We start from the raw sequence: 24,837 nt of genomic DNA, 5'->3' as shown, positions 1-24,837 counted from the left end.
CACGCTGAGTCAGAGCTGCTCAATGCTGTGGGCAGGGCCGGGGCGTTGCTGTCGAGAACACACGGCAGCTCTGCAGCAAGGAGAGTCAGGCCGGGTCTCACCTGAGAGCGGCAGGTCAAGGCGTTGAAGAGATCGAAAAACACAAAACAAGTGAACGTCATTGTCGTGGTGCGGGGAGTGCTTGCTCTGTCTTCAGGCATCTGGAAGGTGAGCACAAAGGTGAGAGGTTAGGCGGGAAGAGAGAACCTCCATCCTGAACCAAAGGGCACAGGCCTGCCTCACTGCTCCTGGGGCATGGCTGGGGGCCACTTACAAGCTCATGAATCGGTCACACAGCTTCCTCCAGGTGTGAGGTCAGTGGCTGCTACCCCAGGGTCTCCCCAGCACATGGTGGTTTGCTGCCACCATGAGGATGGGGGCAGGGCACCTATGGGTGGAGGAAACACCACCTCCTCCAGGAAGTAACTGTCTCCCGGGGAGGTGATGCCACTCCATTTAAACCCAGAGTGAATGTCATTTCCTACAAGGAAGGCTGAAGGATGGCCTTCAGCAGTAGAGGGAGAGCTGGAGGGAAAATGGAGGCAGGGTACCCAACCAGGGTCCCCTCCTACTTCCTGCACATGGGCAGTCTGTGCTGTGGTCACATGGGTCACCTGCCTCATTTCCCACCTAGATCATTGCCCGTCCTGGCCCAGAGCTCCCTGAACCTGCAGGCCATGAAAAGGTGACCCAGGCCTAGATCCAAAGCAAACAGTCACCTCTAGAGTGTAACACAGGAGGATCTGTAGCAGATTTCACATTGTTTCCTGGTGACAAGGGAACAGGGGGCAGCCTGTCCTCATGTACATTTCAACTCCCGTCTCGGCAAAGTCATCTCCACCCCGCTGGCCTCTGCAGTTCCCAGGCACACAGCTGGCAACCTCCCTTTCAGGGGTCACCCAGTCCCTTTGCCTCATGCACCCCACCCCTCTGATGGCATCACATTGTCCGGTGTGTGTACATGTTTGCCTCTCCCAGATGTGAGCTGTAGCAGGAGGGCAGGGACTGCAGTCTCCAGCGTCTGCACCGCACCAGGGCTTGGAGAACAGGCTGGGGTGGCCCTCGCTCACCTCCTTCCAGAAGATAAACAGGGTCCCGCTGATGATGATGGCCGCAGACATGAGGATCTTCAGGATGAGGGCTCTGCTGAGGATGGTGTCCCGCACACTCCGTGGTGGCTGCCTGAAGGCGTCTTTGTCAACAGGCTCTACCCCCAAGCTGCTCCAAACAAGACACAGACACTTTGAAATGAACCAGGAATGAAATAAAGGACCCTTGAAACAGCTGTGCCTGAGCCTCCCAGGCCAAGTTGGCACAGGGGGCAGGGCCAGGCATTTGCTGAACGCCCCCAGGCATCGCACCTGCCCTCCTCGGCACCTTCCAGAAGCCCCAGAGCCTGGGTCCATGGGCAGCTGTGGCCCTCCATCTGTCCCGCAGACAGTGAAGGAAGACCACCCAGTAAGGCCAACCACACACAGTTCCATACACCCAGGTGATCTCCATCACCCCGACGGGACCACCCCCCCCCCCCCCAATGTTGCACCTGGAGAAACAGGCTCCAGGCTCCGCCCTCCGCAGGGCCCCTCATCGGCTGAGAGAGACCAGCCTCCAGCCAACTCCACACAGCAGGGTTGAGGCTAGACCAGCAGCGGGCGGTATGGTGGGAGTGGCCGGGTGAGGCCCTGCCGCTCAGACACAGCTGAGGCCAGCTTCGTGGTCCCACTTCTGCTCCCAGGGAGAGCTAGCAGGAGAGGTAACCCTCACACTTGGCTTTGGGGACACAAATGAGGACTCTTTTTCCCTTGGCAGCTGTCACTGGTGATAAGAGCAGCACTGAGCTCCAGCGGAAGCATTGGCTCTGTGCTCATACAGTTACGCACACGTGGCCAGATGGGTCCCCTGACTCCAAAGCGCATTCCTTCCCCCATACCACTTGGCCAGCTTGTTGAAGGGGATATTAAGTCGCGGAGTGGGTGGACTCCTGAGCACCTACTGAGTGGCAAGCCCTTTATCTCTAGACATCAGGGATGAAACACAAACTCCGCCTCCATGAAACTGATGTTCTAAAGGGGAGACAGATCACAATCAGATCCATAAGGAAAAGTGTGTCTGTGTGTATCTTCCTCTCTAGGGAAAAATACAGCAGGGTGAGGGGATTGAGTGGGAGTGCAATCAGGGAAGACTTCCTGAAGGCAGTGACTGGTGACTGGAATGAAGCATGAGAATGAGCCATGCAGGTTGCCCAGAGAGAGCATCCAGGCAGAGGGAGCAGAAAGTTCCATCCTCGCCCAGCTCTGCCGGCCCATGTACTTTCTCCTCTGCCTTCTACTCGCAGTCTCACTCCAGTGCAACACACTTCAGTTTTCTGGGAACTCCTGATGGAAAGTGGCTGTATTTGTTCATCCTATAGCCTTGGGGCACAGCCAGCAGCCCCTGGAGGAAGCCCCACAGGTGGGTAAAGAGACACAGGGCTCCCAGCCGGCCCGGCCTCACCTCTGCGCCGGTGGCCCATCCATGATGATGTTGATCCATAGGATCTGCATGGCGTTGAGGGGGCTGGGCAGGTTGAACACGGTGGACAGAGTGATGAGACTCAGGGCAGAGATGCTCCTGCGGGGCACACGCAGCCAGTCAGCGGCCACCCGCCAGTCGTGGTGCTTAATGACACTCGGTATGCTGGCCTCTACTTACGTGCTCAGCTGGAATCGGACAAAGTTTTTGATGTTGTAAAAAATCCCCTTGCCTTCCTCCACTGCATTCCTGCAAGAGAAGAGAGCCATTTACTCATGGAGCAGGCCTGTGGGAGGGCTCGACCAGTGCATCGGTTGCTGCAAGGGGCAGTGGTGACTCGCCCAGATTGATGTTATACTTGGGCCCCTGCTGGTTCCCCTTGCTGGCATTCTTGGGGACACATTTGTAGGAGACGGTGGTGTTCTAACAGGTGCCCCTCGGCCACTGGGAACTGATCCTCGAGCCATGTTCGCCCTTCTGTGCCAAGGGCACACCTGATGCCTCCAATTAGACCATGAATTACTCTCCGGCCGAGCCCAGGGGGCCCCATCCCTGCCCAGACTCCCGAAGTGCACCGTGCATCTCCGCGATTTACCAAAGAGGAGAGAGAGACGCAGCAAAACCAGTTCGGCCTAAAAATGAGGTCCGGAGGACGGTAAGGAGGGAGGGATGGGGAGGCTGAAGGACATTGCCTGCTTCTGTCTTTAGAAGGCTCTTCGCGGAAGCCCTTTTAAACCTTGACCTGGGGTCACTAATGTAGAAAAACAATCTATGCACCGTGGGTGCCCCCACCGCCAGATTTTACTAAAATATTTTGCAAAAGAACTATAGAGCTGATATTATGACTTTTTTTTTTTCTAAGTGTGTTAAGGCTTCCTATGGCGAATCAATTGTGGAGACACCTTTGTAAAGTGCACGATCCACCTAGCCTCAATATTTGTTTATTTGGATTTTTTGTATCAGGCTTAAAAAGTTTTCCCTCACCCCCAACTAACTACTGTGATTAGCTTATGAGGAGAGTCTCAGAACTAATTAAAATTAGGAAGGTAAATGTATTAAGAAAAAAATACAGAAAAGTGAAACAGAACAAATAGTCTTGTGCAACCCCCAGAACCTAGAGAGCACCTCCGTCAGCGATGGGGGTGTTTCTGCCCAGGTCTCTCTGCAGTGCCTGAGATGTATGTATCAACACGCGGGCCTCAAACTGAAGATGTTCATTTTAATCCTTTCTCACCCCACACTCAAGTGTGAGCACGTATTTGGCCACAGGTTTTCCTTACAGATTCAGCTGCTGCCCACCAGCCTGAGCCAGGCGGGCATTCCCAGTAACACATGAAATGCACCCGCAGGCAGCAAATCCCATCTCTGCTTCACGTCCGCAACATTCCCCTGGGGGCAGCATGTGACTAGCCCCAGGCATCATGGACCCCATGACCCTGCTATGAGAGGCTGTTGGTACTTGGGGTTGGGGGCACCTGCCACACTGACGAGCCCCGAGATTCAGCTCTCCCTGGGGACTCCGCGAGATCCCCCCTCCCCCATCTCCACAGTAGCAGGTTCCAGGGAGAAGCTGGTGACCCCAGGCATTTTTGCAACTGAAAAACAACCAGAAGGGCAGCTTACATGATGGCTGAGAAGTCATCATCCACCAGGATCATGTTGGCGGCCTCTTTGCTGACGTCCGTCCCTGTCTGCCCCATGGCGATCCCGATGTCTGCAGACTTCAGGGCCACTGCGTCGTTCACCCCATCCCCAGTCATGGCCACGATCGCCCCTGACTCCTGCAGAGCCTTTGGAAAGAGCAGGCAATGAAGGCCTGCAGCCTGAGGACCACCTCCCAGTGCCCGGCCATGCACACCCTGTGGCCAGCCACAGACACCTCTGTCTGGAGGGCACCGGGAATTCGAATCCCAGCTTCACCCACATTAGCTGTGGGAATTGGGCGAGCCCTTGACCCTCTTGACCTCAGTTTCCCTATCTGCAAAGTGGGAGCAACAGTTTCTTCTTCCCAGGGCTGTTGTGAGGCCCAAACTGAGATGATGGATGTGACGGTGCCCAGCACGGTCAGTAAAGGCTCATAAAGGTTATCCAGTCCCAGTAATAAACAGTAATCAACAGTGCGGCCCTGGAAACCATGGGGTACCTGGTAAGTATTACTACCTTCTTTGAGGAGTAACTCACATAGGGATTTACTCTGTAGAGCTAAAAATAACATGAAAGAAGAAAGCCCATCTACTAAAAGAGCTCAAGAGCAAACTTTCAGAGCACAGGCGAGAAAACCAAGCACATTTTCTACCTTTTTTTGGTATTCAGAGTCAGAAAAATCACATCAGCTCTTTATTGGGCTCCTGCTGTGTGCCAAGAGATTCATGGGCCTGGCTTTGTTTAATTCTCTACCAACCCTGTGAATCAGCTGACGGCATTAATAGTTCCCCCATTTTACAGATGAGGAAACGGAGGCACGGAGTTGAATAACAGGAATAAAGCCAAAAAGCACCCAGCACTTTGGGAGGCGAAGATAGGCAGATCACCTGAGGTCAGGAGTTTGAGACCAGCCTGGCCAACATGGCGAAACCCTGTCTCTACTAAAAATACAAACATTAGCCGGGTGTGCTGGTGCACACCGCAATCCCAGCTACTTGGGGAGACTGAGGCAGGAGAATCGCTTGACCCTGGGAGGCAGAGGTTGAAGTAAGCCGAGATTGTGCCACCGCACTGCAGCCTAGGTGACAGAGACTCCGTACCTACAACCCCACCCCCACAAAAAAAAAAGATAGCTTCTGTTTTAGTTTTTCCCTTTACGTTATCCAATTACAGCTCCCAGTTTTCAGTGTATGTAGCAAAGGTCCCCCAGTTCTCCCATCTTCTTTAAAATTATCCCCAGGTTTGGTGGGGCTCGTGTCCGCCCAGCTATAGATGACACTTCCCAGCATCCCCTGCAGCTAAACCTGGGCCCGTGACTGTGTTCTGGCCAAGGGGCTGTGAGCGCAAGTGTTGCTGGCAACTTCAGAGCCTCGTCCTCTCCAAGGGAGCTGCCCACGCGCCCCTGCTCATCCTCCTCCCCTCCTCCTGGCTATGAAAAGGTAACTCCCGAGGCAGCTGCCCTGGACCTAGAGAAGGAAGCCACGGTCGGGCCCTGCACTGTCACCCGACGGACGCATGAGCTCCTCGAGCCACAGTGTCTCTGGCCCGGCCCCAGCAGCAGCCTGTGCCCGCCTTGCCCAGCGAACCTTGATGATTTTGAGCTTGTGCTTTGGGCTGGTCCTGAAGAACACGGACACCTGGACACGGAGACGGGGAAGACGAAGAATCAGATTTCAAAGCTGTGACCCAGCCCCACCGCCAGCCGAGCCTCCGGGGACCCACCTTCCCCACGCGGTCGGCAAGCTCGCCCTTCTCCACGCTGTCCACCTCCTCCCCGGACATGGCTTGCAGCTTCCCGTTGCACAGGCCGATGTTTCTTCCTTCAGAAGAACCTGTTCTGAGGGCCTGCTCCGAGGCCCCCGTCCCCACCCCTCACTCCCGGCCCTACCTCGGCCATGGGGAACACCAAGAATAAAACCATGCTGGAGACGGTTTACTGAGGACCTACCATGCTGCACGGCCTCGGTTCTATCCACAGGATTAACTTACACCAAACGCCTCATTATCCCCACTTTAAAGATGGGGAAACAGAAGTGACTTTGCCGAGGACACACAGCTAGTAAGGAATAACATTGGAACCTGACACGGCTCTGATTCCAAAGCCCGTGAACCTTTTCCCAGCAGCAGGTTGGGACCACCCATATAATAGTAACTAGAGGGGCTGGGCGCAGTGGCTCATGCCTGTAATCCCAGCACTTTGTGAGGCCGAGGTGGGCAGATTCCCTGAGTTCAGGAGTTCAAGACCAGCCTGGGCAACACAGTGAAACCCCGTCTCTACTAAAATACAAAAAATTAGCTGGGCGTGGTGGTGGGTGCCTGTAGTCCCAGCTACTCAGGAGGCTGAGGCAGGAGAATTGCTTGAACCCAGGAGGTGGAGGTTGCAGTGAGCCAAGATTGCACCACTGCACTCCAGCCCAGGCAACAGAACAAGACTCCATCTCAAAAAAAAAAGTAACTAGAGGAGAAGGGCTGCTAGCCCTCTACTGATGAAGAGACTGACGGGCAGAGTGGTTCAATGGTTTGCCAAGGGTACACAGCTAGAGGCAGAAGGCAGACTGAAACTGTACATGGCCATGATGCTGCCTGTGAAGACAGCGGATGAAAAGCCCCTGACACACAGTAGGTCCTCAGCATCCATGAGGACTTCCCTTTTGCAGAACCTGCCAACATTTCAGAAACGAGAACACCTCAGAAATTGGAATGCTGGCACACGAATACTCAGCGTCTTTTCTAAGCCCATAGGGCTGGGCGTGAGCACTCCTGACCGAGTTTGCTGAGGCTTCCCTTTGGTAGCAGCCCCCCATCGTAAAGGATGGATGGGTCCTTTCGTCCTCACCCCCGACCCTGTCCCAGTTACCTATGGCCAAGGCCGTCTCCAGGGCATCTCCCGTTATCATCTTCACAGACACACCAGACTCGGAGAGAACCTGGACTGCTTCCTTCACGCCAACTCTCGGGGGGTCGATGATGCCCACAAGACCTAGAAACGTCAGCTGCCCCAGCTCGGGCCCAGAAGCCAGGGCCAGCACTGAGGAGAGAGGGGGAGTAAGGAGGGGTCACCGGGGGCTTAGGGGCCATCGTTTTTTGTTGTTTGTTGTTGTTAGTTGTTGTTTTTTAAGAGAGTTTTGTTCTTGTTGCCCAGGTTGGAGTGCAGTGGTGTAATGTTGGCTCACTGCAGCCTCTGCCTCCCGGGTTCAAACCGTTCTCCTGCCTCAGCCTCTTGAGTAGCTGGGATTACAGGCATGCGCCTCCAGGCCCAGCTAATTTTTGTATTTTTAGTAGAGACAGGATTTCACCATGTTGGCCAGGCTGGTCTCAAACTCCTGACCTCAGGTGATCTGCCCACCTCAGCCTCCCAAAGTGCTGGGATTACAGGTGTGAGGCAACGTGCCCAGCCCTTTGTTAGTCCCCAGCCAGCCCCTACCATGGCTCAGATCCTCCTCGGTCTGCAGAGGGCTCAGGCAACAAGTCCCTAGGCTGAAAGGGAGGGCAGAGATGCCTCCAGCGGCTCTCAGGCCTGCGCAGGTGCACAACAGATGGAGAAGGAAGCCAGAAACAGCTGCGTAGCAGAAAATACCACTGCTGTCTGCTTGATATGGTTTGGCTGTGTCCCCACCCAAATCTCATCTTGAACTGTAGCTCCCTTAATTCCCACGTGTTGTGGGAGGGACCCAGTGGGAGATAATTGAATCATGGGGTGGTTTTACCCATAATGCTCTGTGGTAGTGAATACGTCTCATGAGAGCTGATGGTTTTATGAGGGGTTTCCCCTTTGGCTTGGCTCTCATTCTCTCTTGCCGGCTGCCATGTAAGACGTGCCTTTCACCTTCTGCCATGATTGCAAGGCCTCCCCAGCCACGTGGAACTGAGTCCATTCAACCTCTTTTTCTTTGTAAATTACCTAGTCTCAGGTCTGTCTTTATCAGTAGCATGAAAATAGACTAATACACCACTCATGGTATAAGACCCACCCCACTTCCCAACAAAAGTGGCCGCAGAAACCTGTGAGCTGGCCCAGAATGGGACATGTGAGGTGGAGCAGGATGGGACGTTTCTAACAGTTCTTGCCCTCATTTGCTCTGTGCTAACTCATCTTGTCATCTCCAGCAGTCTTGGGGGTGCGGTACAGAGGTTAAGAAAAATTGACAGGGGAGCAACCCAGCTGAGGGGACTCTTGCTGTGAGCTTGCCCTGGGCCTTGACTCTGTTTCGGTGGCACAGAAGCCAGGCCCAGCTCCTGCCCCTGGGTGATCTGAGAGGGGGTGGTGTAAGAACATCCTTGCCCCCTCACTGACACCAAAGATGGGGCTGGCATGCCTCCTACACAGTCATGACACTGCGCCAATGACGCTGGCGCCCTTCCTCCCCTTTTCCAATGGTCCCCTCCCCTCCCTGAACCTGGGCTTTGCCAACCCAGGAGCATCCCCTGCTTCTAGTGGCCACCTAGTAGCGCTCTATCCCAAGAGGATACTCCTGCCTCCGTGCTCCCCTCACCCCAGCTCTCCTTCCCTCTCCGTGGGGTTTTTCATCTTCCCCTGGATGCATGTGGGGTGGGGGGTCTCAAAGCCTAAGCCACTCCAGGGGATCTAGCAGGTTGGGGGCCTCTCTGAGTCACTCAGGCACTGTCCCGGGCCTGCCAGGCAGTAGGCATCAGTTCACGGTCACCTGCTGAGGAATAACATCCCAGACTAAACACAGGTTGGAAAAACGCACAGGCCTTCTCTAAGGCCAGTTCCCAGGTTGTAGTTTTCCCAGCCACAGGTGGAAGACAAGTCCATTTGTAAACAAAAGACCTGCGTGTGGACTGGGGGAAGACAGGAAAAGGTCTCACTGCTCCTCCGCCACTGACCCGTTCTCATTACGCTCTCCCGCAAGGCCTGGAGCAAGTCCCTGGAACGCGTCATTACGCTCCGCAGCAGACATCCGGGCGAAGGTGCTGGCTGCACTAGGCAGGGCTGTGTCACCTGGGCCGGCTCCTCTGCCCGGTGGGGATTCAGGGCGTGGCCTCACACAGGCACTTAACCTGGTGCCCAGCACACAGGTGGGGCCCACGTGCCAGGAGCAGATTTAGAGGCCAGTGCCACGTGGGATGTTTACTTACTAACGTGTCCACTCTTAAGTGAGCCATTTCGTCAGCAGAGGCGTGATGTGACAAGAACAGGGAGCTACTGAATGGCTTAGTCGTATCAACCATGATGAAACCAGCTGCCACCCATGTGCCAGATTGTCTCCCAATCTCTCCACTGTGCAGGAGGGATGCCACAGCCCCGTCGCTGGTGTCAGCGAGGTGAAAAGGACCTTCTTATACCACCCCCTCTCAGATCACCTGGCTCGCAGAAGCTGGGCCTGGCTTCTCTGCCACCGAAACAGAGTCAAGGCCCAGGGCAAGCTAAGATGGGATTCACCGTCTCTTCCAATCCTCACAGCAATCAATGAAGTCACTGCTCTCGTGCCTTCCTTATGCATATGGGGAAACTGAGGCACAGTATTTACCTGTAAGCCTATTGTAGACCCAGCGCTACACAAACCATTTGGGGGGCAAAGTGCCAATGCTTTGGGGAACACTCCCCTCGCTCGGGAAGAGGGGACACGTGCTCGGCGCTGGCTTCACTGTGCCCCAGAAAGCCCCAAGGGTCTCGCCTCGTACACCTCTGAACAAGCTTGCCAGCAACCTACAAACTCTGTTCCCCGAAGGGGAAAACCAAGGCTCCTGAGCCAGTAAGGCCAACCCAACGCCTCTCACTTTCCCCGGAGGGAATACCTACCAGTGCTCAGGAGCACTTCTAAACGCTTCCTCTGTAACTGGCCAGGGTGACAAATGACACCAAGGGAAATGTGAGATTTAATGTTCAGCCCATCAGGGATGGCACTGGCTCTGCTGCAGAAAACTGAAAATGGCTAAGGGGAAAAGTATGTTCCTTGACTGAAAAGAACTTCGGGTTTTCCTGACAAGAGGCAATGAGCAAAAAGACCTATTGGGAAAATCAGTGTTTGGAGTACAGCCCATTCACCTGCCTTAGGAAACTCAGCAAGGGAGGGTACCCTCTTCTCTGGATTAACGGGGGTCACTAAGGAACTGGGATGAGGTGGGGACCTCTCTGCCTTTCATGTGACCATCAGGTTCCAAGCACACATTATTGCCGTCAGCATGCTGCCTGACTCCTTGGGACGGGTGACCTCCTTGACTGGGGACCCTGCTTGAATGCACTTAAAAGTCAATGTTACATGCAAGCTTAAAGCTCTGGGCTGGGACCACAGGCACTGACCCCGCAGACCGAGCGACCCCATCCTCTTCTCTTCCTGCAGGCAGAATGACCTCTGCTGGGGCGTCAGCGGCAGGGGGATGCCCCCGTTGTTGTACATGGTGCAGTAGCGGATCACCTCTTCCAAGGCCCCTTTCATGAAGTAAATGTCTTCCTGATCCTTAGAAAAGACAAAGGGAAGAAATCCACTATCACTGGAAGCCTTGGTTCATACTGACCATCACCCCACTCTGCACGAGGTTACAAAGACACACACGGGGATCTTTGCAGCGGAGTTATTTATCATGGGCTGGTGCTGTTCACGGGTGCTGGACAGGTTTGCTAAGTTCTAGAATCCATCCATGGAACGTTTTGCAGTCCAGAGAAAGAACAAGGCCAATCTTCAACCTGTACCACCCTTGTTCTTTTTTCAGTTCCCTTGTTATGGTCACTCAGAGTGTCTTGTATGTTTCATGCACGGGAGGTATCATCCCAGCTGGGACTGTGCCTTTGGGGGTGTGATTAACTGGGAATATTTCCATTAGACTGTTGCCTCCCTAGGGCAGCACCAAGTCTATTTTGTACCCACCCCCAGCACTTGGCTTGTAATAGTGAAGCCACACGAGTAGCTGATCATTTTTCCTGTGTTTTTGTTAAGCTCTGTCATGACAAACATGTAGATTATAAGCTCCACGCGGGAAGGCCCTGGATCAGTGAGAGTCACACTGTATCCCTAGCCTCAATACCGGACATACCTGGCTCACGTGGGTGCACAGTGTGAATGTAACATATATAATATTATATATATAATATTATTATATGTTATTAATATGTAATTAACATATTAATATGTTATTAATTAATATAATTATATATGTTAATACATTAATTATAGTACATATGTATTGTACTATATTATTTATATGTATTATATTAGATTATATTATTTATATGTATATTATATATTATATATAACTAATATATTAACATACAATTATATTACATAATATATATTAAATGATATATGTAATATATGTAATATATATTACATATTATATAATTAATATGTTAATATAACAAGCTTATATTAACCAACACAGGCATCTAAGACATAGTATTAAAAGAAAATCTTAGGGGGAAAAAGCAAATTACACACACTATAAACAGTGACCTTGTTTTGAAAATACCATCCAGATGTTGTCGTTTGCATATTTAGAATCTGCAATGCTCCATCCCAGACTTAAAATAGAATTACCTCTGGGTGGGTGGTGGGGAGGGAGGGAAGAAGGGTGGAATGAAAGAAGCTTTCATTTTTATGTCATATTTCTATACCTTTTCAATGAGAATATATTACCATTGCCTTGCAGGGAAAAAGATTGAAAGGTCTAAAAGTTTTTTGAAAATCTATAATCCCTTCTAAGCCCCTGAAATGTACATGTGTCCATCCATGCACAGGAAGGGCCTGGCAGGAGCTGGCTGAGCTGCCCACAGCCCTGAGTGGGAGCTGAGCAGTCTGCATGGGCAGACATGATAGATTCTAGAAAGAGTGGGAGGGAAGAGGAGGGGTAGAGAAAATGGTAGAAGGTAACAAAAACTTTAAAAAATAGCTTTTAAGGAAAATTTGAAAAGCCACAACAAATCTGAAAAGAAAATTTTAAAAATCAGCTGTAATGTCCAGCCGGGGTGGCCATAGCTTGGTATGTGTTCCTCTAGCCAGGGACAACACGTGTGCACACGCTGATGCACCACACAGACACGCCTTCCGTACTGAAGGATTTGCTCCCCAGTATGACGGGCAGATGAGCTGAGAAGTATGAAAAACTTAGCACAGGGCTGCAAAGAGAGGACTGGTAAGTTGGCGACTGGTGTTAGCAACAGGGCCTCAGTCATTGGATTACAGGCTGGTCGATCTCAACATTTGCACCTGCATCAGAATCTGCAGAAAACGAAGGTTACTGGGTCCCACCCCTGGACCATTCGACTCAGGAGGTCTGGCATGGAACCGGAGATTCTGCATTTCTAATAAAGTCTCACGTGATAACAACCGCTGCTACTCCAGGGACCCTGCTTTAAGAACTTCTGTTTTAAACAAAAAGCCAGAAACAGACCCAAGAGAATCAAAGGTATGATGGCGATTAAGTTTTTCCATGTATTTGGAACGTCACAGAAGCAGCCAGGAACTTTCAAATTATCCTTGAAGTGTGCATTTTGCTTTATCTCTGGGTGGGGGCCCGGGCAGAAAGAGAGAAGAGGTTGAAGATTGAAAAGCCTCACCTCAGTCTTCAGACTGCATTTCACCGCCATCCACTTCTGCTCTGAACTGAATGGAATCTCTTTTTTTCTTATATATGAATTTTTAATATCACTTAAGTCCATCTAGCATAATAAAATGACACATTTTTAGTGAGTCATCCGAAGCCAATCTCTATACAAAGCTCAGTCCATTTAAATTATTCATTGTTCAAACCACCTCTGGCAGATAAGAAATCCAAGCATTTAGCACACAGAAAAAAGGCCATTTGTCTTGGAATGTCCCACCCAGAAAAAAAAAAAAAGTCTCTTCTCTTGGCTCAAGGGCAGACACGACGGTCTTTGCAACAGCTTCTATCTGAAATCTGCTTAGAAACAAACCTGCAGTGTTTCTGCCGGGAGGAATGTCTCAGACTTGAAGGTGTAGCAATTTCTCAAAAGGAACCCCCTGAGTCAGTGAGACAGCCCTGCGTCCAGAGCATGGGGTCCTTGCCAGCCCCCCGTCCACAGCCTGGGGTCCTTGCCAGCCTGGCCCTTTGTTGCTCTTTGGTGGCTTTTGGATCAATGATGTGACAACTCAGAATCTCAGTTTCCCCAAGTGTAAACCAGTCATGACCCATGCATCCCACTGTCCCACAGGGGGTGAAAATGGGGTGCAGCAGGGGCACAAAAAACTACTCCTTTTACGTAGAAAGTGCAGATATGCGTACAGTACAGTGTATCTGCCGTATTAAATTTCATGGGGAGGGAGTGGGGTGATTAGGGAAGAAATGCCTAAACCATCTCCTTAGTGGGGTTGAATTGTACCCCACAAAAGATATGTTGAAGTCCTAACCTCGGAACCTCTGAATGTGACCTGATTTCGAATAGGGCCTTTGTAGATATCGTCAATTTGAGGCTATTAGGGTTGGCCCTAAGCCAACATGACTGGATATAAGAGGAGGAAGGCCGGGCATGGTGGTTCATGCCTGTAATCCCAGGACTTTGGGAGGCCGAGGCGGGTGGATCATGGGGTGAGGAGATCAAGACCATCCTGACTAACATGGTGAAACCCTGTCTCTACTAAAAATACAAAAAGTTAGCCAGGCGTGGTGGCAGGTGCCTGTAGTCCCAGCTACTTGGGAGGCTGAGGCAGGAGAATCGCTTGAACCTGGGAGGCGGAGGTTGCAGTGAGCGGAGATCAAGCCAATGCACTCCAGCCTGGGCAACAGAGCAAGACTCCGTCTCAAATAAAAATAAAAAAAAAAAAAGAGGAGGAAAACGCTGCGCAGAGCCATGGCAGGGAGCACCTCGTGACAGAGACAGAGCTTGGTGTGAGAGGCCAAGGCAGGGATGCGTCTGCGAGTCAAGGAACGCCCGGGGCTGCCAGTAACATCCAGAAACTGGGAGACGGAGCCTGGCCCTGCTCACACCTTGATTTCAACTTCTGGCCACAGAGCTGTGTTTCAGTGTGTTTTGGTTACTCTAAATCACCAGCCAGTGGTGTTTTATTTCAGTAACCCCAAGACCCTAATCCAGGAGCAATAATGGAAGAAAAGCTGGGAACCACTGGCCTGGCCTCAGTGCCATTTAGAGCAGGTGAGACAGGTAAGAACCACAAAGTGCTTGCCCCATGCCTGTCACACAAGCAGCACTTCCTGCATGCCAGCCAGTGTTTGTTCTGTATTCCAAAATCTTAAGCCAGGCCCCAGGAAAGAGGAAAATTATAACACATCAAGGAAATCTCCCAGCTTCTGGGTTCTGGAACCTCTCTCCTCTCTAGGCTGCAGAGACAGCTGGTGTCGGAAGCAAGGTGACACATGGGTGTCATTCCTGCCAGACGGTCAGGCTGGCACCTTCCCTTCTGGGCGGTGAGGAGTTGTTGAATGGGGCAGACTCAGCCCTATTTTAAAATGGGAAATGAGCTCCATTGACTATTACAGACATTGCAGAGAGAATTATCTTCTGTGAATGGAAGAAAAATAATACGATGTCATGATTTCTGTTTGTTTTTTTGAGACAGAGTCTTGCTCTGTCACCCAGGCTGGAGTGCAATGGCACGATCTCGGCTCACTGTAACCTCTGCCTCCTGGGTTCAAGCGATTCTCCTGCCTCAACCTCCCGAGTAGCTGAGATTACAGGTGCGCACCACCATGCCCAGCTAATTTTTATATTTTTAGTAGAGATGAGGTTTCACCATGTGGGCCAGGCTGGTCTTGAACTCCTGACCTCAGGTGATCCACCCGCCTCGGTCTTCCAAAGTGTTGGCGATTACAGGTGTGAGCCACTGTGCCCAATCTTTTTGGTTTTTTTTGAGGCAGGATCTCTGTCATCTAGACTGGAAGACAGTGGTGTGATCATAGCTCATTGCAGCCTCAGACTCCTGGGCTCAAGGGATCCTCCCGCCTCAGCCTCCTGAGTAGCTGGGACCACAGGCATGCACCACCATGCCCAGCTAATTTTTATATTTTTTGTAGAGATGGGGTTTCGCTATGTTGCCCAGGCTGGTCTCAAACTCTTGGCCTCAAATGATCCTCCCGCATTAGCCTCTTTAAGTGCTGGGATTTGAGCCAATGCACTCAGCCTGTAATGACTTTCCAATGTTCTTACACTGGGGAAAAGCACCTGATCTACCGTCACGGGGGCTTATGAGAGGGCGACCACCTCTCCCCCGCCCAGCACCAGCTTCGGGAAGGCAGTGGTGTGGGAGGTCGGAGTCTTGCACTGGAGGGAGGGACAGGTAAGCTGATAACAGAAGGCAGTGAAGTGAGCCCTGGTGCTCAGTGATGGGACAGGTAAGCTGAAAATACAAGGCAGTGAAGTGAGCCCGGGATGAGGAGAGGTGTCTGCTGGGGTGGAAACTGGAGTGAACTTGAAGAGAAAGTCGGCGCTCGCCAGTGAGGACAGGCAGGAGCGGTCAAAGTCCAGGAGGAAGCAGGAAGGGAGGGTGAGTGCAGGGGCCAGGCTCGGCAGCATCGAGGGGTCAGTGCTGGGGGATGAGCACCCTGAGTCGGGCTTTTCCCTTGACCTTGATGGAGAGGGTTCTGATCAGACCCGAGTCAGAGACAAGTCACACAACAGAAAGCACGGAGCGGGTTGGGGAGAGGAGCTCCCACAGTGGCCAGGGGAGCCCCAGCTCTGGCTGAAGAGGAGGGACCCAGGCCAAGTGGCCATGGAAACAGACGTGGGAGCTGACAGGGGCCACCTTCCTCCTTCCTTTGCTCCCTCCTCTTAACCTCCGCCGGCCCCTCCTTTCCCATGTCCTTTGTCCTCTCTTCTCCTTGCTCTCCTGTCACCTGCATTCCCAGCCCATGTTTTCTGCCTCTCCTTCTTCTAACTTGTCCTCTGAGCACAGAATGCAGCAGGCCCCCATCAGCCCCCACCCGTCCCCTCCACACTGCAAGCAGCCACTTGGTACCTGGTGCTGCGTACAGAATGGCCTGGGGCAACCCTGCACAGCCACAGAGCTCAGGGTCTAACACTGAACCCCGGAGTCAATTGAATACATTCCCAGGAACCAGCCCCTCCCAACGGTGCCTCGGTGAGCACAGGGTCGTGTTGGGTGCATAGGGAGTCTCGTTCCACTGTCTGTCGCCTCAACACCTGACCAGGGCCTGAACCACAGGGAAGCTCATAGGATTCTTTTGGAATTGCTGGTGGAGGGATTAGAGACCTGCAGAACTTGCTGAAGTCCCGTGTAATCTCAGAGCTCACCTCCTCCACCACCAACAGATGGCCCAAGGCCAGCTTGGGCCATTTTCTTCCATGATTACCTAACATCCCCAGTCCTGTTAGCTCAGACAGGAGCTGGCTTTCTACCAATGAATCCAGCCCCGAGTGAAAGAATTCCCCGCAGAGACACCCCAGGACCCCCTACCTTCATCGCCAGGGCCATCAATGCACCCTCGGTGGGCTGCCCCATCACGGCGTTCTTTCTGATGACCGCGTTGTTGGCGACACAGCCCGCCTAAAAGGGGATTGTCCGGACATCTGTAGTTAGTACTGGGCTCATGAAAAAGTTAGACATTGTGGGCTTGTCCCATTTTTACAGCTGGGGTTGCGGGGACAAGACTTGCTCTTTAAAACAACTCAGCGTCCCGGCTTTTTAAAAGAAACACCGTGACTATTTCTTGGCTGTGCTGAATGTTGGTTCCCATAAAGTTATCATGAGGGAACCCAGCAGGGAGGCAGGTGGACGGGTGGTGACGAGTGTGGGGTAACGGGGAGCGACCGATAATGGGGATGATGGCATTTCCACTTGGGGTGACAAAGTATTCTAGACAGTGGTGAAGGTTGCACAACTTGTGAACATATTGAAACCACTGAATTGTGCACTTTAACGGGGTGAATTCATGGTAGATGACTTCTACCTCAATTTATAAATAAATGTTTAAAAAATGAAAAAGAGACAAGCAAAAAGAGTGGGATTCCCAGCACTCTTCCTTCCCGGCCTGGTGAGCCTGGACACTCGCATTACTTCTCTGCCCATTTCTTTTCTTTTTTATTATTACTTACTAGTTTTGCATATTTTTGTTTCATTCATTCATTCATTCGAGATGGAGTCTCACTCTATTACCCAGGCTGGAGTGCAGTGGCATGACCTCAGCTCACTGCAACCTCTGCCTCCCTGGTTCAAGGCAATTCTCCTGTCTCAGGCTCCTGAGTAGCTGGGACTACAGGTGTGTGCCACCATGCCCAGCTAATTTTTATATTTTTTAGTAGAGATGGGGTTTCACCATGTGGGCCAGGCTGGTCTTGAACTCCTGAACTCAGGTGATCCACCCGCCTTGGCCTACCAAAGTGCTGGGATTATAGGCATGAGCCACCACGCCTGGTCATATTTTTGATTTTTAATCTGCAAAACCAAGACAGCGTTTGCTGTGATAGTGAAGTGGCCCCTGGAGGCAGGTCCTTTGCAAGTGGCGCTCACTGAACTGTACAGAGGAAGAAGGGTGCCTGCTACATGGGGAGGAGGGAGCCCCTGTGAAAGGGTGAGTACAGCTTGGACCGCAGGACTCATCACAGCAACAGGGGAACATCATCACAGGCTCACTAATAACAATAGGGGAAATTCATCACAGGCTCACTTTTTACCGTTCATCGGGCACGTCTCTGGGCAGGAGTCTCCTTAGAGCCTTCCCAGTGGGCAGTGATGAGTACAGAGGCTTCTAGCTCTTCTTTTTAAATAATTTTTTTAAAAAAATAATAGAAACAGGGTCTCACTATGTTGCTCAGGCTGGTCTCGAACTCCTGGCCTCAAGTGATTCTCCTGCCTTGGCCTCCCAAAGTGCTGGGATAATGGGCATTAGCCACTGTGCCCAGCCTAGCTGTCCTCTTACCTCTGATGTCTCCGTCAGTTTTGGTGCCATTTTTCAGTACTGTGACAGCCTCACCCCTGGGTGGTCCAGTCATTGTCAGGAACCAGTAGGTTCAATGGCTGTTTTCCTTTTCAGAGAGGAGCCCCAGAAGCCTCAATGTAAATGCCTGTTTCCCCCATAGCGCTTTTGACACCTACCTCCACTAACTTTCCCACTGAGACATTGGAAAATTCCTTAATGACTTCCTTGGATGGTAGAAGACACACAGTCCCTTGACCGTCATACCCAACTCCGCTGACCTGCAGGGCGAGGCAGAAGAAAGGGTGTCGCCAAGAGTCAAAAACATGCTCCCCCAGTTGGCCCACAATCTCTGTCCTGGGGATCCATTCCAGGGACATAATCCTAAACGGGGACAGGGCTTTCAGTATGAAGATGTTCTCTGAAAGATTATTGATTAATTGGATACGTCATGGATGGACACAGTACCAGGCATGAGTAAACTGCAGCAAGTTGACTCAGTGGGATACTCTGCAGCCAGTACAAGGGATGGTTAAGAAAACTAAGAACTACCATAGAAGAGTGCTTCTATTCTAAGAACAGAGCTGGGTAAACGTGTTAGCCTTTGCAGCCCATACCACCTTTGTCATGGCTACTCAGCTCTGCCGTTGCGGCACACTGAGGCATGAAAGCAGCCATTGGCAATATGTACACAAATGGGTGTGGTGGTACACCAAGGAAACTTTATTTTCAAAAAAGCACTGGCCCATGGGCCATCATTTGTTCACCCCTTGGTTTGGCCAGTTTGGTAGAAAAAAATCAGGATAAAAAAATTGCACATTCAGAGAGCTTCCAATCATGCCAAGCACACAGAGGACACTGAAAAACACGCGAGGACTTGGGAGGCTGAGGTGGGAGGATCCCTTGAGCCCAGAAGTTAGAGGCTCCAGTGAGCCATGATTGCACCACTGCACTGCAACCTGGGCGACACAGCAAGACCCTGTCTTAAAAAATAAAACAGGCTGGGCGTGGTGGCTCACACTTGTAATCCTAGCACTCTGGGAGGCCAAGGTGGGCAGATCACCTGAGGTCAGGAGTTTGAGACCAGCCTGGCCAACATATAGTGATACCCCGTCTCTACTAGAAAATACAAAAATAAGCTCGGCATATTGGGGCATGCCTGGAGTCCCAGCTAATTGGGAAGCTGAGGCAGGAGAGTCGCTTGAACCCGAGAAGTGAAGGTTGCAGTGAGCAGAGATCAGCCACTGCATTCCAGCCTGGGTGACAGAGCGAGACTCTGTCTCTCAAAAACAAACAAACAAACAAACCACAAATGGACTAATCACGGTTAGTTTATCATGGGAGGTATGGAAGATTTTTTTCTAGCTTTTAAATTTTGCAGTGTGCTTATAATTAATAAGTAACTAAAAAAGGAGGCTACCTTAAATTTGTCACATCTATTAAAAGGAAGTATGGGATGATTAAAAACAAAATCAGTCATGTTAGCAAGGAGATTATAAGATGACCCCAATTTATTTCTTCCTTATTGTGTTCTAGAAGACATTGTGTGCTTTGTCTAGAAAGGAGACAGCCTGGCTGGATGCATCTTTAAGGCTTGTAAATTCCTTTGGGACTCACCTCGGCACGAAGCCCATCTGACGTTACAAGCTGGGTCACTGTCATTTCATTGGCAGTCAGAGTCCCCGTCTTATCAGAACAGAGAACGCTGCAGCAACCTGGTACAACAAACATCAGTTTATAGAAAAGAGAAGTTGCCATCCTCAGGCTTGTGAAACCCCCAGGCTGGATTGCCCTGACAGCCAAGCCCCCATTCAATTCCACGTGTAAGGACTCCACCAGCTGGAGTTCCTCACCTAAAGTCTCCACGATGGGTAACTTCTTCACGATGAGCCGCTTCTTGGCCATCCGCAGCACTCCCAGGACCAGCGTCACCATGACGACGATGGGCAGACCCTCTGGAATGGCCGCCACCGCCAGGCTGGATCGAAAGGTCAAATGAGTCCTCTCTAACACACATTTAAGGAGTGTGTGACTCTCAGCTGGGGCTGGCAATGCTTTTGGCTGGTGAAGCTTGTCTTAGGTGTCCCCAGTGTCCTGGTTCTAGTCTCCATTCCCAATCCTAAGGTGCACCTGCCTCCTTCTGCAGCACCCACTGTCCTGAGCCCTCCCCTGCAGACCCCGCTCTTGGGAAGGGACCTCTCCTGTCAGTCATACACACCTTAATGTGAATTAGTCTGTCGGCTGTTTTGCCTCTTTAAAAGTATTTTCCATTTACATTATTCTCATTTATTAGAGAGAAAAGGCTTTGAGTTCCATAAAAGGAATTCCCAAAATCAGACAGTAAGTGGGATTAAGAGTTTTTGGTTCCAAGAGCCCTCGTGAGTCCCTTGAATTTCACTTTTCATGAGTGTAGTGGTGTAGACACTTCCTATGAGGAAGCCAGACAAGGAAGTCCAGGTCAGGGGAGGTGAAGGGCCACAGCGATACACTTGCCTGCTGCGTGGATCTGCTTCGGGGTGTCTGCTCACTTCTTTCTTACCCCTCCAACTCTCCCTGTACGGTGCGACCCCACTCTCTCATAACCAGGGTTGGCTGGATTTGAGGAGAGCGTGTGACCCAAGCTGAGCCGGTGAGATGCTCTCTTGGAAACGAGACTGGGGCTGCAGCACATGGATGCCCCTTCTCTGGGTGTGTCAACAGGTGAGAGCATGTGTAGAGGGGGCTCTTTCTATCCCTTTTGGCTGAGACTCCACAACATCGGGGCTGACTGGCCCCACATTCCACACTCCTGAAGTGGTGGAAAGGTATGATGCCTGGTGCCTGGTGTCCAGTTTGACATAGCCAGGGGTGGGCTGTAGAAAGGGCAAGAGTGTTTGCAAGTGGGCCACTGTTGAAGCTGGGTAGTGACTACACAGGTGTTCACTTTATCATCCTCTCTGCTTTTGTACATGCTTGAAATTTTCCTTTAAAAAATGTAAAAACAAACATGAAGAAACTATGACAACCCAAATGTCCATCAGTGAACAAATGGATGAGCCAAATGTGGTCTATCTATACAGCAGAATACACTTTAGCCAAAGAAAGGAACAAGGCACTGGCACATGCCACCATGTGGATGAGCCTGGAAAACATGCTGCTGAGTGGAAGAAGCCAGACATAGAAGGCCACTCAGAGCACGAGTCCATTCATAAGGGATGTTCAGAATGCGGAAATCTACACAAAAAAGAAAGATGAGTGATTGCTTAGGGCTGGGATGTGGGCATAGGTGGGAATGTAGAGTGATAGCTAAAGGGCACAGGGTTTCTTTTTGAGGCGATAAGAAAATGTTCTAGGCAGGGGGTGGTGGCTCACGCCTGTAATCCCAGCACTTTGGGAGGCCCAGGTGGGCAGATCACCTGAGGTCAGGAGTTTGAGACCAACCTGGACAACGTGGTGAAACCCCATCTCTACTAAAAATACAAAAATTAGCCGGGTGTGGTGGCATGCACCTGTAATCCCAGGTACTCAGGAGGCTGAGGCAGGAGAATTGCTTGAACCTGAGAGGCGGAGGATGCAGTGAGCTGAGACTGTGCCATTGCGCTCCAGCCTGGTGACAGAGTGAGACTCCATCTCAAAAGAAAAAAGAAAACGTTCTAAGGCCAGGCACAGTAGCTCACACCTATAATACCAGCACTTTGGGAGGATCACACTGGCAGATCATTTGAGCTCAAGAGTTCAAGACCAGCCTGGGCAACATTTTTTCATTTCTACAAAAAAAAAAAAAAAAATATATATATATATATATATATATGTGTATATATAAATTAGCTGGGTGTGGCAGTGTGCACCTATAATCCCAGCTACTGAGGAGGCTGAGGTAGGAGGATCACTTCAGCCTGGGAGGTCAAGGCTGAGGCTGCAGTGGGCCATGATCATGTCACTGTGCTACAGCCTATGTAGCAGAGTGAGACCCTGTCTCAAATAAAATAAAATATTCTAAAATGGACTGTGGTGATGGCTGGGTATATCTCTGAATACACTAAAAACCATTAAATTGTATGCTTTAAATGGATGAATTATATATGTGAATTATATCTCAATAAAGCTGTTTAAGAAAGAAAAAGGCCGGGTGTGGCAGCTCATACCTGTAATCCCAGCACTTTGGGAGGCCGAGGCGCCTCGATCACCTGAGGTCGGGAGTTCGACACCAGCCTGGCCAACATGGAGAAACCCTATCTCTACTAAAAATACAAAATTAGCCAGGCGTGGTGGCGCATGCCTGTAATCCCAGCTACTTGGGAGGCTGAGGCAGGAGACTCGCTTGAACCTGGGAGGTGGAGGTTGTGGTGAGCTGAGATGGCGCCATTGCACTCTAGCCTGGGCAACAAGAGTGAAAGTCTGTCTCAAAAAAAAAAAAAAAAAAAAAAGGCAGCCTTGGCTGGCGATGGGGAGGGGGAGGAGAGATTTTGAGCAGGTGAGGGAGGTTGGCCGGATCCTCCCCACCAAGCCTCCACCCGAGGCCAGGCTGAGGAGGGGGGAAGATGTGACTTCAATGGAGCTCCAAGTGCTGTCACCGCGTGGAACCACTCTGTACAATTTCTAGAAAGAGACTATTTAGGGTACTAGAAGTGATGAGGAATTTCTGTTATCTGAGATACCAGAAACATCCTGGGAGAAGGGGGCCACTGTCTCTCACCACACCTGCAACCCACCCACAGTCACTGCCAGGGACCCTGCAGAAGCCCCTCGAGACATGCCCGGTCCAGCCCTGGGGCCAGGCTGCCCAGGAAATACGTGAAATTGGCCAGGGTGAGCAACCCCACATGGCGATCCCAGAGCCCAGACCCTCCTCTAAACAAAGAGCCACCACCAAGTCACCAGGGACCACAGCAATGCACAGTGCTGCCGGGCCTCCCATGCTCCCAAGAGAAGCTGGAAATCCAGTATCTTTTTCATGCAAACTCCCAATTTTTAAACGTTGGCAACAAATTCCAATGAAAAAGATACAGTTCAAACAAAACACATTTTCTGGCTATATCACACAAGGGTGGCTGGGTTTGTTTGAGATGGAGTCTCACTCTGTCACCCAGGCTGGAGTGCAGTGGTGCAATCTCAGCTCACTGCAACATCCACCCCCCAGCTTCATGCAATTCTCCTGCCTCAGCCTCCTGCATAGCTGGAATTACAGGCATGTGCCACCACACCTGGCTAATTTTTGAATTTTTAGTACAGATGAGGTTTCACCATGTTGGCCAGGCTGGTCTTGAACCCCTGGCCTCAAGTGATCCACTTGCCTTGGCCTCCCAAAGTGGTGGGATCATACGCGTGAGCCTCTGTGCCTTGCCTGTTTTTTATTTTTTTTTTTTGAGACAGGTTCTTGCTCTGTTGCTCAGGCTGGAGTGCAGTGTCACCATCAAGGATCACTGCAGCCTTGACCTCCTGGACTCAAGCAATCCTCCAGCCTCTGCCTCCCTGGTAGCCGGGACACAGGCATGCACCACTATTTACTCCCTAATTTAAAAAAGTATTTGTAGAGACAAGGTCTCACTATGTTACCCAGGCTGGTCTTGAATTTCTGGGCTCAAGTGATCCTCCCACCTCAGCATTCCCAAGTGCTTGGATTACAGGCATGAGCCTCCAAGCCTGGCCAGGTGGCTGTTTTTATCCTCTGCATTAGAAAATCCAGCAAAGCAAGGAGGTATACAGTAAATATTTGCTGCATGAAGAAGTGGGTATAACAATGCTTAGGCCTGCGCTGGCCTAGCACACAGTGAGCACTCCACCTGGGTTGGCTGAACACCTGGTGAGAATCCATTCAACCAGGATCACACAGAGAGACCGTATTTCATCAGAGCTAAGACAGTTGATTGTGAAGGGCACCATTATTTTGTGCAGAGCTCAGAAAAGAATAAACACTGCCAATTAATCAGTAACACCATGCTTTCTAATTACATCACTTATTAGAAGTGATCTGATTTCAGAGGAGTTGAAATGTGAAAAAGAATGTACATCTCAGAATCAAAGAAATATGGTACACTAAATGTTGGCAAAAAATTCCAATTACAAAACAGGCAGTTTGAATAGAATGGTTGTGAATAGTGACCTTTCACCCAGGGACAATAGAACAGGCATGGACAAGTTATATAAACCAAGATTACAGAATTTGATCAAGGGGCTGTGCCCGGTTTCTACAGTGACAGCCAGAAGGCTTCGTTGGTTTTATGGCACAGGCTGTGAAGACCAGCTAAGCAAACATTTGTGGAGGGTTATGACGGGGACTTTCATCCCATATGGCAGGGGAAGGGCATCTTTGTATTACTTGGATGAATTCATAATAATAAAGAATTAATCCACAAACTAATAAAGATTAGAATGGGCCGGGTGTGGGGGCTCACACCTGCATTCCCAGCACTTTGAAACGCAGAAGCGGGTGGATCACTTGAGGTCAGGGGTTTGAGACTAGCCTGGCCAACATGTTGAAACCCCGTCTCCAACAAAATACAAAAATTAGCTGGGTGTGGTAGCGAGCACCTGTAGTCCCAGCTACTTGGGGAGGCTGAGGCAGGAGAATCACTTGAACCCAGGAGGTGGAGCTTGCAGTGAGCCAAGAACACATCACTGCACTCCAGCCTGGGTGACAGAGAGAGACTCCATCTCAAAAAAACAAAAGCAAAACAAAAATTCATTAGAATGGACCAGGAAAAGCAAGTGCCTTGTATCATCTTGAATGTCACTTAACATATAGGGAATTTTTTTGTTTGTTTGTTTTTTGTTTTTTGAGATGGAGTCTTGCTGTGTCACCAGGCTGGAGTGCAGCGGTGCAATCTCGGCTCACTGCAAACTCCCCCTCCAGGGTTC

The 24,837-nt window shown here is 50.8% G+C and overlaps 1 protein-coding gene across 3 annotated transcripts in view; it reads right to left on the bottom strand.

The window, feature by feature from the left end:
- ATP2C2 (ATPase secretory pathway Ca2+ transporting 2) overlaps positions 1-24,837 on the bottom strand; it is a 97,400-nt gene that overhangs the window by 5,776 nt on the left and 66,787 nt on the right. For 2 of the 3 annotated variants that reach the window (XM_004058075.5, XM_019012836.4), the window contains 14 exons: positions 19,854-19,978; positions 19,618-19,715; positions 18,180-18,281; positions 16,542-16,631; positions 12,710-12,811; positions 10,460-10,616; positions 7,052-7,222; positions 5,917-6,014; positions 5,781-5,831; positions 4,174-4,340; positions 2,731-2,799; positions 2,533-2,649; positions 1,110-1,257; positions 102-200 (listed from right to left, as the gene is read on the bottom strand). In XM_004058075.5, coding sequence (XP_004058123.5) covers positions 102-200; positions 1,110-1,257; positions 2,533-2,649; positions 2,731-2,799; positions 4,174-4,340; positions 5,781-5,831; positions 5,917-6,014; positions 7,052-7,222; positions 10,460-10,616; positions 12,710-12,811; positions 16,542-16,631; positions 18,180-18,281; positions 19,618-19,715; positions 19,854-19,978 — 1,594 coding nt within the window. Of the gene's footprint in view, positions 1-101; positions 201-1,109; positions 1,258-2,327; positions 2,415-2,532; positions 2,650-2,730; positions 2,800-4,173; positions 4,341-5,780; positions 5,832-5,916; positions 6,015-7,051; positions 7,223-10,459; positions 10,617-12,709; positions 12,812-16,541; positions 16,632-18,179; positions 18,282-19,617; positions 19,716-19,853; positions 19,979-24,837 lie in introns of all 3 variants that reach the window. The other variant, XM_063700371.1, reaches the window with a different exon arrangement.

This window comes from Gorilla gorilla, chromosome 18 (assembly GCF_029281585.2).
Source record: "Gorilla gorilla gorilla isolate KB3781 chromosome 18, NHGRI_mGorGor1-v2.1_pri, whole genome shotgun sequence".
In the NCBI taxonomy this organism is placed as follows: domain Eukaryota; kingdom Metazoa; phylum Chordata; class Mammalia; order Primates; family Hominidae; genus Gorilla; species Gorilla gorilla.
Note: the sequence above shows the minus strand (reverse complement) of the source record. Positions and strands in the feature narration are given on the sequence as shown.